The 16346-nt window shown below is 48.1% G+C and overlaps 1 protein-coding gene across 13 annotated transcripts in view; it reads left to right on the forward strand.

Moving 5' to 3' along the window:
- The window catches only part of LOC148649783 (protein 4.1-like), an 82790-nt gene that overhangs the window by 36101 nt on the left and 30343 nt on the right, over positions 1-16346 (forward strand). For 11 of the 13 annotated variants that reach the window (XM_088602924.1, XM_088602920.1, XM_088602923.1 and 8 more), the window contains exons 2-12: positions 1337-1761; positions 3678-3935; positions 5954-6058; positions 7499-7541; positions 8714-8789; positions 9266-9484; positions 11058-11145; positions 13184-13336; positions 13720-13817; positions 14196-14368; positions 15206-15319. In XM_088602924.1, coding sequence (XP_088459050.1) covers positions 1345-1761; positions 3678-3935; positions 5954-6058; positions 7499-7541; positions 8714-8789; positions 9266-9484; positions 11058-11145; positions 13184-13336; positions 13720-13817; positions 14196-14368; positions 15206-15319 — 1744 coding nt within the window. In that variant the 5' untranslated portion in view covers positions 1337-1344. The remainder of the gene's footprint in view (positions 1-1336; positions 1762-3677; positions 3936-5953; positions 6059-7498; positions 7542-8713; positions 8790-9265; positions 9485-11057; positions 11146-13183; positions 13337-13719; positions 13818-14195; positions 14369-15205; positions 15320-16346) is intronic. The other 2 variants (XM_088602927.1, XM_088602929.1) reach the window with 1 other exon arrangement.

A 16346-nucleotide genomic window follows, 5' to 3' on the forward strand; every position in this document is an offset into this window, starting at 1 on the left:
CGCTTCTGTTTAAGAATTCCTTCTTGGATTCCTGGGAAGAATCCATTAAGACAGCCCATGTTGGCATCTGTTTTGTGGTCAGATGGAGACCCCGCTTGTCTGTGGTATCTGTACCCTGTTAAACAACCCCACCTCCTTCAGAGAGGCAGAAGGCTTTGAGTTCAGGCATTGATTGGATTGCATTGCAAATTGTTTTGAGAATGTCCCAGGTCGTGATCCCATTCCGTGCTAAGAGAAAGCAATTGAATCAGTTCCATCACCATAACAATGCGCAGGGGCGCTGTTAGCCAGTGGCCGTGCAGCTCTCTAAACAGGATTAATCACCCAGTCAGAATGAGTTTGCCAGAATGCACTGGGAAAGAATATTTGTGTGCTAAATGAAGAAGTGCTTTAGTAGAAAAATTCTAATTAAATTGCTGAGAAAAGACATTCCCTTTGGAGCATGAGGTTCAGAACCTATTTCGGCACAAAGATGTCTTATGATGTTGCTCTCGATACCCTAATACCCAAGATGTGTTCCTTCACTGCCTGTAGGCTTTTGTCTTTGGAAGTGCGTCGGTCATCTTTGGGGTTTCAGTACTGCCCTGCCAGCATGACACAGGGACATTGCTATGAGGATGGTAGTTTTGGTGTCTTTACTCAAACATGTTCCAGTCAGCTCGGCTTTCACTGTAGCAGGAACATTGTAAAACAAGGTTGGGAAAGCATTACAAAAAAATCCCAACAGTGCCTCCCTATAGATAGTGAAGAGGTAGTATTTTTCCCGGACTTTTCCTGCAGCTTATATATTTCCTTTGAAGGCTTGAAAGTCTAAAATTGAAGTGATGGGTCATTCAGGGGAGAGTTGACTTTTTGTGGCTGTTACAGTGTAGGCATACTGCTGGAGGATGTTTTTTCTTTCTTCCATTTTGCATAAATAATTGGCTTTGCTAAAAGATGAAAGTGTCTGTATTGTAGATTTATACTGTACCCGATGTCCTTGAAATAGTCTCCTTAAAATTCTACAGAAAAGTTGTTTTTTCACCTTGTTTTTGTTCAAGACAAAATGTGGGCTGATCCTTCTGCTGCAGTTCGTTGGGGGGAAAGTATCTGTTGTCGTAGTCATAGTCGTCTAGTTCAGAGCCTCGTCATAGTCTTCTAGTTCAGAACCTCTTGTCATATTCCTCCAGTTCAGACCTGTTTCCAGCAGTGGGTTTTGGTTTTTAACAGCCCATGAAATCCTCAGAATCCTTGCCAGTTTCACGGGCGACGAGCTGGGGTGGTACATGGGAAGGGGAGAGAGGAGGAACGGGGGCGCTGGGTCTGACGGTTGTTGCTCTGTTTCCTGTGGCTGCAGCCCGCGCCATGACGACAGAAGCCAGCGTGGTCGGCGAGGCGGAGAGCCAGCAGCAGCCCCAGGAGCCCGTGGCCGCGCAGGACCCCGGCCCCTCGGAGTCCCAGAACCCCCCCCAGGAGGAGCCCCCCAGCTCGCCCCCGGAGGAGCAGCTGAAGCCCCGCAGCCGGTCGTCGGCGGGCCGCGGGCTCTCGCGCCTCTTCTCCTCCTTCCTGAAGCGCCGCTCGCAGTGCTCGGAGGGAGACGGCCCCGAGGCCGAGAAGGGGGACAAGGAGAAGAAAGAGAAGGAGCGGGAGCAGGAGGCCCAGCCGGCGGGGCCCGAAGAGGAGGTGTTCCTCAAGGCTCCCATCGCGGCCCCTGAGCCCGAGCTAAGGGCTGAGGGAGACCCAGCCCTCGACCTGCACTCGCTCAGCAGCGCAGAGACTCAGGTGAGGACTGCCTGGCATCACTCCCTCACTCCATATCAGACATGCATCTACACACACGTTTACACTCGCACACCCATGTGCACTTGCACACGCACACCAGGGGTCTTCAGCCTCGGGAGTTTGTTTTTCTCTGTGGGACATCTGACCGCGGCGTTCATGAAAGGCAGTTGTGAGGGGTACTAAGGCCTCCTCTTTCAATGCCCCGGGAGATGCTTGCAGCTCTGAGACAGTCCCAAAAGTTTTTTTGTTAGTTTTACGCTCTAGTTTCTTAAACGTCCAATCCTGGCCAGCTCGGCCAGCTGAAGCGCTCCTAGTACAAGCGTGGTGGGAAGTCCAATTACAAGCAGGAGTGATTACTGCGAGAGAGCCGGATTTCTGTGTAGTTAAGTGGGACTGATTGTGCTGTGTGCTGGAACGGGAGGAATGCAGTTAGCTTCACTCAGGGACACAAACACAATGGGATCTGGCTGAGTCATCAGGGCGCTTTATTCAGATGTGACTCATTTTCTAGAAGCCCCTGCTTGTACCTTACACAGCGGAAGCGCTGTCATTATTTTTGCAGCCTCCTGTGTTTGTGCCCAGTTTGGCCCAGACCGAGGAGAAGTAAATGCGTGTGCGTGCCCGTATGTCTGCCTGCACTTGACACGCACTGTGTGAGGTTATTGTTTGGTTTCGCTTTATGAAGCTTATTGCATTTGTGACAGTCACTTGGAATGCGTTTTTCAGATCCTAAACACAGCTGGGAAGTAAATTACATAAAAACACGTTAGCGAAGGAATGGGCAGAAAACAGGCCGTGGAGCATTGATTGAATTTAAGCAGCCATGACCAGATTGGCCTCTCTAACTCGTAACGCTTTGTATGCTCTCCTGTCCCTGTTGAGTTGTGGCAGTGTTGGACGGGTATTTTCAGCAGCACTTTACCTGCCAGTGCACATTCCTGTGTTTAGAGTGCAATTGCACATTCATTACATTCTTAATGTTTCTGCCTCACTTGAAGTGCCAAAAAAACGTCTTTGCCCCAGGTAACTGCTATCACTCGTGCATTACAAGTGCGTCACGGGTTTTCCTGGTATGGGCAGTGTTGTCCTTCTGCCTGCTACAGTAGTAATAATACAGTCCATTACAGTTTAGTGTAGCCTTTGGCAGTGTTCGCTACAGACATGCTAAGCTTTGCCTTTGTACTTTCAGAACTAATCAGCTATATACTCGCTGGCCAAAACTTTAGAATCCCCCCCCCCCCCCCGCTAAATGACTTCTGCCCATTGCTTGCTGGGATAACCCCGGCTCCCCTAGGACCCTGAATTAGAAAAAACAGTTAGAAAATGGCTGGATGGATGTTGTTGCATCTCGGTTCAAGCTGTTTTGTTGATTTCATCCCCCAAGAGTCCGCTTTGTTAGAGGTTGTTTGCATTTTTTTCCCCATTTTCAGTAGGTTTATTTTGGTGGACTTAGCACTGCCCTGGCATTTTACTATTGCTGTAAAAGCACAAAGTAATTAATTCACTGCCTGGGACTTTCTTAACAGCGCCTTGTCTTGCGCTCTCCAGGACTGAAGTGTGTCTGTGTAGCAGACGACCTATGTCTGTGCTACGAGCCTCTTTAGGGAGATGCTGTATTGCTTTTCAGTCTGCAGTTGTTAGTCCTGACAGAAGCTTTCCATCAGGAGTTTCTAGTCCTGCTCCTGGGAGCTTAATTACTTAATTGAAGCCTTAATTTACCTAATTAGCTAATTGATTGGAATATTTGAAAGTTTTCTTCTGCTCTAAAATTTGGAATCTTATTTTACCTGGGAAAAGCAGCTATTGAAAGACAATACCCAAGATGTTTAAGAGGCCAAAGCTGGCCACCTTGGTGCAGGAGGGAAGGTGAAACAGCATCCACTGAGCTGCAGCTGTGTGTGTGTGTGCTGTTCCAGCCTGCCCAGGAGGACCAGGAGAACAAGGAGGACCCGGACACAGAGAAGGACTCGGAGGAGGAGGAAGGAGGCGCCGAGGAGGAGGAAGAGGAGGAGGAGGAGGAGGGAGCGGAACAGGCTGAGGAAGGGAAGGCGGGGGGTGAGGCGGAGATCAAGGCGCCGGAGGAGCCCCGGGCCCCCAAAGCCCCACGCAAACCCAGAAGCATGCACTGCAGGGTCACGCTGCTGGACGACACTCTGTACGAGTGTGAGCTGGAGGTGAGGCAACGCCAGCATCTGAGCATCCAGCTCTCTGCTCCTCTGTCAGTGGGAGAGGAGTTCTATGCCAACTCTGTGCTCCTCTATCACTGGGAGAGGGGTGCCATACCTGCTCTGTGCTACACTGTCAGTGGGAGTGGAGTGCCATGCCTGCTCTGTGCTCCACTGTCAGTGGGAGAGGGGTGCCATACCAGCTCTGTGCTCTACTGTCAGTGGGAGTGGAGTGCCATGCCAGCTCTGTGCTCTACTGTCAGTGGGAGAGGGGTGCCATGCCTGCTCTGTGCTCCACTGTCAGTGGGAGAGGGGTGCCATGCCTGCTCTGTGCTCCACTGTCAGTGGGAGTGGGGTGCCATGCCTGCTCTGTGCTCCACTGTCAGTGGGAGAGGGGTGCCATGCCTGCTCTGTGCTCCACTGTCAGTGGGAGTGGAGTGCCATGCCAGCTCTGTGCTCCACTGTCAGTGGGAGAGGGGTGCCATGCCAGCTCTGTGCTCTACTGTCAGTGGGAGAGGGGTGCCATGCCTGCTCTGTGCTCCACTGTCAGTGGGAGAGGGGTGCCATGCCAGCTCTGTGCTCCACTGTCAGTGGGAGAGGGGTGCCATGCCTGCTCTGTGCTCCACTGTCAGTGGGAGAGGGGTGCCATGCCAGCTCTGTGCTCCACTGTCAGTGGGAGAGGGGTGCCATGCCTGCTCTGTGCTCCACTGTCAGTGGGAGAGGGGTGCAATGCCTGCTCTGTGCTCCACTGTCAGTGGGAGTGGAGTGCCATGCCAGCTCTGTGCTCCACTGTCAGTGGGAGAGGGGTGCCATGCCAGCTCTGTGCTCTACTGTCAGTGGGAGAGGGGTGCCATGCCTGCTCTGTGCTCCACTGTCAGTGGGAGAGGGGTGCCATGCCAGCTCTGTGCTCCACTGTCAGTGGGAGAGGGGTGCCATGCCTGCTCTGTGCTCCACTGTCAGTGGGAGAGGGGTGCAATGCCTGCTCTGTGCTCCACTGTCAGTGGGAGTGGAGTGCCATGCCAGCTCTGTGCTCCACTGTCAGTGGGAGAGGGGTGCCATACCAGCTCTGTGCTCTACTGTCAGTGGGAGAGGGGTGCCATGCCAGCTCTGTGCTCTACTGTCAGTGGGAGAGGGGTGCCATGCCTGCTCTGTGCTCCACTGTCAGTGGGAGAGGGGTGCCATGCCTGCTCTGTGCTCCACTGTCAGTGGGAGAGGGGTGCCATGCCTGCTCTGTGCTCCACTGTCAGTGGGAGTGGGGTGCCATGCCTGCTCTGTGCTCCACTGTCAGTGGGAGAGGGGTGCCATGCCTGCTCTGTGCTCCACTGTCAGTGGGAGAGGGGTGCCATACCAGCTCTGTGCTCCACTGTCAGTGGGAGTGTAGTGCCATGCCAGCTCTGTGCTCCACTGTCAGTGGGAGAGGGGTGCCATGCCTGCTCTGTGCTCCACTGTCAGTGGGAGAGGGGTCCCATGCCTGCTCTGTGCTCCACTGTCAGTGGGAGAGGGGTGCCATGCCTGCTCTGTGCTCCACTGTCAGTGGGAGAGGGGTCCCATGCCTGCTCTGTGCTCCACTGGGAGATGCAGGAAGTAGCATCTTGTGGTTCTAATATACAGGTAGCTGTTGATATGCCCAGCTTTGAGGGTAGCCCTGTTACAGAGCACTGAGAAAGGCAGTGCCTTCTCCTGACCTATTAAATTAACTCTCACTGCAGCTCAGTGTTGCACCTCCTCTATTCCCTGCAAAACAAATGAGCAGGCTTAAGACCTTTGGCATCTGTTTTCTTTGCTTATAGTTAAGTAATCAGCCATTGATGAATAGCATATTAAATTAATCTTAATTACATGTTATACACAGTACTTTTCATTTATACACAGGGATAAGTTAGGAGACTTCATCCTGTTTCAGAGAAATTCCTTGTCCACTGTAATAGGAGAGTAGATGAAATATTAAGTACTCTCTGCTTTATTCAGGCTAACACAGTTGTGCTCCAGCAGCTGAGAGTCTGACAGGTTTCTGTCTTGGCTTTCAGAAACATGCCAAGGGCCAGGAGCTTTTCAACAAGGTGTGTGACCACCTCAACCTCCTGGAGAAGGACTACTATGGACTGGCCATCTGGGAGACTCCCACACAGAAGGTAGGAAGGGCTGAGAGACACAGCTCGAGCCTAATCCAGGATAAACTCACAGCCTCACTCTCAGAAATCAACTACTGGACAGCTTATCTGGAGCATATGCAAGTTGTTTTTGTACTCAGAATTCTGGATTATTATCCAACCTGAAAGTTAAAATGCAACCTCCAGCATGTTAAAGAGCTGAAAACAGTTAAAATAGACAGTTAAAATTAATCTTATTATTAAGTCAGTCAAGTGTTCAGCATGTGAATGGGCCACAGGTCCAGGATAGGATCCCCTGACTTACACACTTGCATAAGTGTCAGTAGACAGTTTTATTAGTAAAATAAACGCTAATTATTTTTGGCATAATTGAAACACTCACTTGGAGTCATTTGTCTTTAACACTGTGTGCAAAGGTGTTCTGAGACTCACTAGTTCATACTTGCAACACCTTGGCTCACAGAGGCCAGTGTTTTTCTGGGAGGCAGGATTGCAGACCACGCAACACATTAACAATACGTCTGCTGTGTCACTCTAGCTCTATCTGCAGGGATTAATGGGTTTTTAAAATGTTTGGACAAACAAATCAAACATGAAGGAATTGACTCCTAAAGGCTCTCATTCAAAGCCTGCAATGGCTCCAGCTCTTTCAGTGAATACACATAAATCTAAACGGAGCTTAGTCAGTACGCTGATTCTGTCTCAGGGACACAGCTGTTCATACCGACTGGCTCTGAAGTGCCTTTAAATGTATTCGAAATGTAAAGTTATGCAGTTAAAAATTACTACACTGAGCTTTTCCAGATATCAGGAATTGCCGGTAATGAAACATATGGAAAGAAGCTTAAATTTAAGAACAATGTAAGAAACTATCACACTGTTATTAAAAGTGAAAAGGCACCCATGGATAATTTCTGTGTTAAACCTTTTTGAACAGAGACCCAACGGCCCTGTACTGGATACGGTTTTAAATGCAGTTTCGTTCTCTATAGACTTATTGGCTCCAAATAACTAATGAGGAGGTGTTCTTTTGAAATCAGGTGAATCTGACTTGGCTCTAAAATATAATTCAGGCCATTGAGTTTAGTGTGCAGATGGCACTTCATTTGTTGTAATAAAACAGCCAGATGTAAGGCACCAAATGTGAAGGCTTTGCTTAATGTTAGGAACAAGATTGCGAAATAACCCCGTCAGAATAATGAAACACTTTATAACTCTTCTTCTTCTTAAAAAGGTCTGAAAAAGCCTGTTAAACAACTGACAATCTGGATTATTCGTAATATATTTTTTTAAATATTTAGAAAGGATCTTTACACGTATGTTTTTTTTATGTGAGGCTGGCTGTAGAAAGGAGAGGCAGTGCCTTGTGTCATCAACTGTAGCGTTGTAAATATGTGGAGCATGCAGGTCTGTGCTCTGCCTTGTGTCTTAAATCCTACTTTTCTTCTCTGGTGCTCATAGACCTGGATGGATGTTACCAAGGAGATCAGGAAGCAGGTGCAGGGTGAGTCTTTCACTCAAACACTCGTATTTCTGTGCTTGTTCTGTTTTTACACACTGTTCTCTCCTCCACCAACGTGAAACCCGACATGGGATGTACACCTGAAACGTAGTTTACCTACTGGAGAATGTTTAAAGATTATACCCTTTCAGTTTATATAAAAAAGTATTTTGCTTCTGATGACTTTATTAGGAGTTACTTGATTTTTTTGAGGACATTTTCTCAAATTTGGTCCTTGCATGTTGTAATGTGCACACATTAATGCTCTTTGGATACAAAAAGTGTTTCAAAAAGTGCTATATGTCAGTCTGCAGCCTGGGAGACTCTTAGCCTGGGAGAACTTAACTGTTCCTCACTTAAGTTAGCAGCTTTTATCAGCAAGGAACATGGTTTACAGTGTTTTTCAGTCAGTTAACAACTATATAGAGGTATTTTCCTGGATCTCTGGCCTGTTAAGCCTTTAGCTGTGAAGAGATTCTTGAAAAAGTCTGGATGAAAGGTTCAGGTGGAAGAGCAGGGTGCATCTCAGTACAGTTTGTAAACGTTTCACTTGTACTTAAGAAGCATGAATTTCCTGTTGCATTATGATCAGTTTGATTTTATCTGTGAATGTGCACTTATTATGTCTAATGCGTTGTGCTTCTTTTGTGTATTTTAATTAATTGTATTACCTGTATTGGGAGAAACCTAAGACAAATTTCCACATTTAGTGGACAACAAAGTTAATCTAATCTAGTCATAAGATTTCTCTTGGTTCTAGGTTGCGAAAAACCTTGAGGCTTTAAGTGCAGTTACTGTGGCATGTTTTTGCCTTCAGGTGCGTAGGCATTAGGATTGTGAACAATACGATTGTGCAGTGCAGATTTCACACGCTTGATCAGTGTCTGAAGTCATGAACAGTCTTCACCTGTGGGTCCTAGTTTTCAGGTGTATTGAAATTGCATTCATGCACGGCTGGAAAGATTGTAATCTGTTGCTCTAGCTTGGAAGTGTTGATCAAGTAATACAACTTGCTGGGATACCTTTTCCATGCCAAATCCATTTTGACAAAACATGTCTCTGTGGGTCTGTGCCTTTACCCTTTAGCAGTAAGTGCTTGCTTGTGGTTTGAGGGCTTTGTGCAGAAATAAGAGGGCTGCTGTTCACAGTGGAAGTAAGGTTCTGTGGTTTTCCAGGTACTTCCTATGACTTCACTTTCAATGTCAAGTTCTACCCCCCTGACCCGGCCCAGCTGACTGAAGACATCACCAGGTAAAAAGACTCCTTTCTCCTTCTCCTGCGGCAGTTCCTCTTGCTGTCTCCTTCTTTAGGCATGAGAGAAGATTCTGATCTGATGCAACCAAAAATACTGGTTTGTCCAAACACTCAGTGATCAAACCTTGCTTTGTTTGCCCTGATATCCAGAATCTGGGCAGACTGGCCCTTTGCTTTTTCAATGGCCAAGCCTACGTAGTCCACACAGAGCTGTTGTGATCTCCGTATTGCACCGCTGAGCAGAAACGTGCCCTCAAGCCTGAAAGGAGAGTCCCATTCTCCTTCCCCGACTGGGGACAGGGTGTGTGGCAGGTGTCTGACGTCTGTCAGTTTGTTTAAGAGGCACAGAGCTGTGCCTTGGATGAACCTCTGACTGCCACTGGTTCTGCGCCCGTGCTTGTGTTTTGGAAAAAAAAAACAATCCGGGACGAGAGCTCGAGGGGAGCTTTACTCGGCCCTCTCTCGCCTTGCAGGTACTACCTGTGCCTGCAGCTCCGGAAGGACATCCTGAGCGGCACGCTGCCCTGCTCCTTCGTCACCCTGGCGCTGCTGGGCTCCTACACCGTGCAGTCGGAGCTGGGCGAGTACGACCCCGAGCTGCACGGCGCCGACTACGTCAGCGAGGTGCGCCTCGCCCCCAACCAGACCAAGGAGCTGGAGGAGAAGGTGATGGAGCTTCACCGCACATACAGGTAACTGGGACGCTGCCAGACCACGAACACACACCTGTAACCCTCCTTCTGGTACACGGAGGAAGTCTATGGAATGTGTTGCTGTTCTGAGTTGCCTGTGCTACTGTCTGCTTAATTGACATGCTCCATAAATCTAATTTTGAAGGGATGGGGCAAAAATGCTTATTTGCAGTTCTGGTCATGCAAAAGGATACAGCCTTAGAAGGAAAACATTTGTCCTCAACTGTACTGCATTTTCTGCTTGGTACTAGCCAAGACGTTAGCTGGAGATTTGAAGCGTTAACCCTGAGGAGCAGCTCGTAACGTTTTTGCCAGAAACGTCTTGGAGACGCGCGTTTTCATCTCTGGGTAAGAGTGAAATCATTGCAGTCTAAGGCTGAGAGCTGTAGCTGCCCTGAGAGTTCTCCAGGGATTCAAAAGATCACGTCCCGGCTGAGAATGTGCTTTGTGCCTATAAAAAAAAGAAAAGAAAAGAATTTTGATTTAAAATGATGAGTTTTTCCATATTTATACAATTTATTCTCCACAATCTTTAAAGATGAACCTATCCACCTCCATGTGCCCCTGCCCAGGCAGGTATGACATAATGACATAAAGGCAGGTATGAAATGAGCTGTTGTTGTATTTCAGAGCCAGTGTTAATGAGGTTGTAGATCCGTGACCAAGCTTAACTGGGGAGAACCAACTGCTGAGAGTATCAGCCTAGAGTTCAGATATTTATATGTGTCTTTAACCGCTTCACATCTCCTTTCAGGCAATGTAAGTAGATTAAGGGGAAAAGTTCACAAGAGCCTCTTCCAGGCACCACTGGTAATTGATGTAAAGTTAATTAGGGCCATCAGTACGCAGTGTACCCAAGCTGCATGCCTGGAAGAGCTTAATACTGTGCTGCAGCTATTTATAACAAACCAGAGGACCCCTCTCTGTGTTAACTGGTCTTCCCCTCCCTCCTATGCTATGTAGTGGACGAATGATGGACCACCTTTTTTTTTTAGGTAATCAATTAGACTGCAGCTCATGGGTTGTTGTGGCAGCAGTGGTGCATCCTCTTAATAAAGGCCGTTTTGTGCTCTTTACTCTTTCTGTTTTTGCACATACCTTCTTCGTGGAGGATGTGCGTCACTGCTGATGTTTCTGCCTGCGTTGTTTGCCATGGTGACTTACAGTACTTGTTGGTTCATTTTCAAGCTTCTGAAAGACCTGCCCAAATCAAACCAAATCCCTTTCGCATTGTGCCGCTTTTTTGCTTGTTGAGCAAAGCACGGTGGTGTTACACTGATGCACTTCCCCCGGGTCACTTCCTCTCCCTCAGGAAGTTCTCGCGGGAACTGTTCAGCCTCCAATTGTCCTGAAGCCAATCAAGTAGCCATCTTAGCAGGAATGACAGCAAAAAAAAAACATTTGAACACATGTGAGAGGATGTGCAAGAAGAAAGCACTTGGAACAAAAGGAATATGCGGATCGGGTGGGCATGGTGCTGTTTCTGCCTCTGTTAAGAATTTTGCCTGCTGGTCAGTCCCACCTGTTGTTCTTGGCCCCGATCACCGACAGCACTGTTTCTGTCTACCTGCAGGTCCATGAGTCCTGCCCAGGCAGACATGATGTTCCTGGAGAATGCCAAAAAGCTGTCCATGTATGGTGTGGACCTGCACCAGGCCAAGGTGAGATGAGGAGAGGGGGGGTGTTTTATGAAAAGTGGCAGACTACACCTGTTAAAAACCTGGGCAAGAAGGCAGGCAGGTAGGCAGCGTGACCACAGCACTAACATTTTCATTTAGCCTGCAGATCGTCTGCTTCGGTAATAGTAATAATAATTGCTTACACTTATATAGCGATTTTCTGGACACTCCACTCAATGCACTCTACAGGTAATGGGGACTCCCCTCCACCACCACCAATGTGTGCAGCATCCACCTGGATGATGCGACGGCAGCCATAGTGCGCCAGAATGCTCACCACACATCAGCTATCAGTGGGGAGGAGAACAGAGTAATGAAGCCAGTTCATAGGTGAGGATTATTAGGAGGCCACAGTTTTACCAATTGTGGCCTCCTAATAATCCTCACCTATGAACTGGCTTCATTGGCCAATGGGAAATTTGGCGAGGACCCACATAGACTGCAGTGTGAGCGCCCCCTACTGGCCCCACTAACATCTCTTCCAGTAGCAACCTTAGTTTTCCTAGGAGTCTCCCATCCAGGTACTGACCAGGCTCATACCTGCTGAGCTTCAGTGGGTTGCCAATTGTGAGTTGCAGGAAACCCTTTTCTGTCCACTAAGGAAACAGAACTTGATTCAGCATGTCACAGGAAACAAACACTGGATGGGGCAAGAGATTGTAAAACACTGAGATGTAAGCAGGTCAGGAACATTTATGACAAACTCAGCATGGTAAATATTTCAAGGGCCAGAAGGAGATTTTTCCTTGCAGACATTGCCACAAAGCTAAGACTTTAAGCCTTTCAGGACCTGCCTTGTAGCTCTGATGTGTGTCATCACAGGGATTTCCATATCACTGTCGAAGATAAGTGACAGGATAATGGATGGTTATTTTCACCCTTTATGAAGCATGCCCTCATTGATCACTTGAGCTACTTGTATAAAGAGTACTGTTTACAACCGGTTCGGTGTCATAAGCCTTGGAGCTATACGTCTTCGATTGTGAATTCATTTTTAAAGCAGATTTGTTTAGAAGTAACCAATTGTAATCAAGCAGTGTTTGACAGTTCCATGAGTAATACAACATCAAGGCTTGTGTTCTATCCCTTCGTTAGAAAAACATACATAGATACAGGTAGATAAATCTTAATTAAAGTGTAACTCTGAGTTCTAGAGAAAAGCTTTTAGATCCTGTTCTGTATAGGCAGAATCTGTTTTTTTTCCCCTGAAACAGAACAATTATGTTCTTGTAACTCCAGAAAAAAGTCCTGAAGGACATAGATCTAATACACAAAATTAGGTCAATTGGTTTGTATCAGGCCTAGGATTAGACAAAAGGTTGGCAGAAGGTGCCACCTAGTGGCGATCCTTTGAAACTACAGGTATGGCAGGCGACAGGCTTCCCTGCATTCTCTGATTGACCTGTTAGGTTTTCTCAGTTTACTTTTTAAATAACGTGATGCAATAAAATGATAATTGAGGAAAATGAAAGTTTGCTGCTGCTGGCACAGAATGACATCCTCCTCATATCAAGGGCTTTAGGATTCTCCTGTAGGTATATATATCTATATTGGACTATAAGTCCAAACTGGACATGTGCTCACGTCTTTCTAAAAGAGATGCCCTCAAATTGAAACGTGTGAAAAAACAGTGAGAGCTGTGTAAAGACATGGTGGAGCAAATTAGAATGCAGAGCTGTTGCATCTTGACTGCGGTCACTTTTCAAAAGACATTATCTGTACGTCTTATTTAAAAAGAAGAAGATGCAGGCAGATGTGTACAAAATGGCAGATTTGCCATCAAACTGCAGGTCCTGCGCTTCTGTGTTAATTCATCGCTAATTCATTTGGCTGAGGCTTCTGTCCAAAGCGACTGACGTTTGCACCCATGTATGCAGCTGAGTGTGTTACCGGAGTTGTTCAGGTGAAGCACCTTGTTCTGTGTACAGCAGCTGGTGGAGTTTGGACTCGCAGCCCTCTGGTTACAAGTCCAGAAGCCTAACCAGTTCTCCACACCGCTGTCCTGTGTGCTTGTGTTCAGGATCTGGAGGGTGTGGACATCACGCTGGGGGTGTGCTCCAGTGGCCTGCTGGTCTACAAGGACAAGCTGCGGATCAACAGGTTCCCCTGGCCCAAGGTCCTCAAGATCTCCTACAAGCGCAGCAGCTTCTTCATCAAGATCCGCCCCTCAGAGGTATGAACCCGTCGGGCGTCTGCTGGCACACCTGCTGCCTGCGTCTTTCTGCTCCAGCCCAGGCCTTGTTCCAGCACCGGAACTGCTTGGTGCCAGAGGGGCTTATTTGTTTCTTGTTCTGACCTGTGACCATCACTGTATTCCACATTTCATTCCCAGGCGCGAGCAGGTAATCTGTGCCTTAATCAAAACATGTTCTTGTGCTCCAGCTGTAGTTTTTGTCATTATTATTTCCACTTGGAATAGAATTGAATTATGTTTCCCGTGGCCCTTAAACAAGTACAAATGTTAGCATGGTCGAGATACGTGTCCTTTTATGGTTGACAATGAAGAAGCAGGCAACTCCTGTTGTGTGTTCTTTCCATCTGTGTCTTGTGTCGCAGCAAGAGCAGTACGAGAGCACCATTGGATTCAAGCTGCCAAACTACAGAGCTGCCAAGAAGCTGTGGAAGGTCTGTGTGGAGCACCACACCTTCTTCAGGTGAGACCTGACACATTGCAGTCACTAGAGGGCAGTGGCTGTCTCCTGTGTTGTCCGGGGGCAGGAGCTGGGCGTTCTTGCCTTTGTAGAGCTATGATACACCAAAAGTATTCCAGTAGTAATTAACCGTCAAATGCTTTAATGACTTTGCTGTTGAAAAAAATATTGGCACGTGAAAGAAATTTAAAAGCCAAATATGCCCAAATAAACATGGACCAGGGATGGGCATCTTTGGCTCTTCCATTTCAAAGTAATGTGGGGAAAAAGCATGAAAACAGATGGTTAATGCCAAGCACTTACAGTAGAGGTGATTACTGCTCACAAGATTGGCATTGGAAAATGAAAGGGCTTGATTGACGTGCTGTCTGTGGTTCACAGGCTCACCTCCACAGAAGCCACCACTCCACGGAGATTCCTGGCCCTGGGCTCCAAGTTCCGCTACAGTGGGCGGACGCAGGCCCAGACGCGCCAGGCCAGCTCCATGATCGACAGACCGGCCCCGCAGTTCCAGCGCACGGCCAGCAAGCGGGCGTCTCGGAGCCTGGACGGAGGTGGGTGCGGACTGACGGGCTGGCGTGACCCGCCCTCCTGGCTCCCTGAGGGAGAGGATGCTGGAGCATCAGCGTTCTTAAGTGCTGATGCCCTGTCTCACAAGGCCGCAACATAACATCTCCTCTGCCTCTAGTGCCAAGACAGCTCGAGACGTTACTGAAAGGGTTTTGGTCTGCGTTAAGAGAGGAGATTATAATACATACTAGAAAATGCATAAACCGAACTTCAAGAAAGCGAGGTTAGCAGTGAATGGCTCAACCAGGTTTGGTGATAGAGTGATAGATGTATATATGTCATTATTTTCGCCATTTTCAAGCAGAGGTTTGATTGCGCATCTGCCTTGTTTATTTTTGCCTGTGTGTTCTCACTTCCAACTCCCTTGTTTACCTCTGCATCCCACACAAAAGCCACGAGATGTTAGGAGCATTTCGAGGGGCCCACTAGGGCTCCACATCCACTTTATCGAAGCAGTGGAAGAAAGTCAGTGACCTGTATATGTGTGTGTGAAGCATGATGGATCTGCTTGGAGCTGTGAGCTCTTGGTTTCTAACAGAGATGCCCGTAGAACATGCACAGAGAAGCCTTTTCAGCAAGATCCATCTCTGAGAGGTACAAAACCGCGGTCTGACTCGTAACCCAAAACAGCCTGCAGTCACCAGTTCATCTTGTGCCGCATCCCGGATCCTTGATGTCCACCCTAAATTCCCAAATATTTGTTGGCTTCCTGGAGTTGGACAGACAATCTAGGAGCAGTGCATTCTGTGTCTCATTGGTAAGCCTGTTACGACCACACCTCCCATTGTGCCTCCTATGCTAATGTGTTCCCATCTCTCCAGCTGGAGGTAAGTCTCCTCATGCGGAGCTGAATCCAGTAGAAGAGCGGAAGGAGGAAGATGATTGGTTTGTTCTGATGGATCCTAACCAATCACAGCTCAATCCCGAGCCCTCAGGTACTCTCTCCTGCTTTGCAGAGTACAGACTGTCCCTCCCACTCCTCCTCCCGCTTCCTCTCGCTTGTGTTGCAATCCCACCACTGGCCACTGCACAGCTATCCACAGCCCCTCTCCTCAACTCCCACCTGGCCGGGTGTGGCCAGCACTGTCTCCTACGCTTGCCATTCTGCTGCTGGCACCAGTCTGAGTTAAACCACTTCTGTAATGCTCACAGGCGTCTTGACAGCTGTAACTGAAAAGGATTTTGTTAATTTCCTTGCCTACAGCTTTGCTTCTCTATCCTCCCTGAAAAACCGAAGGGCATGTTGCACCAGAGCCATGTATTTTGCCGTTGAATAAGTTCTCGTCAGAGGTAATGACTAGTGTTGAGAGCTCTCGTGAAACCAGTGCTGTTGTGGTGCTGCTCAGCTGTGGTAGATGTAACTCCCAGCTCCACGTTGGTTTGTAAGCTCATTTATCACTGCCACCTCTCTCACTAAAGATTTTTTCATCTGAGCTCCGGATGGTGTGTGCAGTGTGCAGCACTCTGAGCTCCTGGCTGGTCTAAGGTGGTGTCGGGGAGCTGGGCTGAGTTCCTCTGTGCCATGCCAGATGTGTCTGTGTGCTATGTGGTACACAGAAGGTCAGGTACACAGAAGGGCTCCTGAGGCTCAGAATAATTGCTTCATTTGTTAGGCTCAAATCCTCACGAGCGTGTTGGGTAAGAGCTACAGGGAGGCTCAGCAGAAGAGCAGAGTTCTTAGCAGAATGTGTGCAAAAGCTTTTGAAATGCCTACAGTGTGCTTGTCAGCTTTTGGAACTTAATGAGTGCGGCTTCCAATGGTATTGTTTCCTTGAAGTTGAGGCTGAAAATGTGTTGCAGCCCAGTGAGATGTCTGTTGAGCTGGATGGCTGAACACACCTGAGGCTATCCCGTTGCCGACCTGAACTGACCACTTGTCCAGCTCCTTTCTCCCCTCTGCACTCTGCTGACTGACGGATCTGCCGCAGGCTCTGGATGGGGTTATGTGAAATGTAAAATGTG

Source organism: Lepisosteus platostomus, chromosome 13, assembly GCF_059453375.1.
Source record: "Lepisosteus platostomus isolate fLepPlt1 chromosome 13, fLepPlt1.hap1, whole genome shotgun sequence".
Taxonomy (NCBI): Eukaryota; Metazoa; Chordata; class Actinopteri; order Semionotiformes; family Lepisosteidae; genus Lepisosteus; species Lepisosteus platostomus.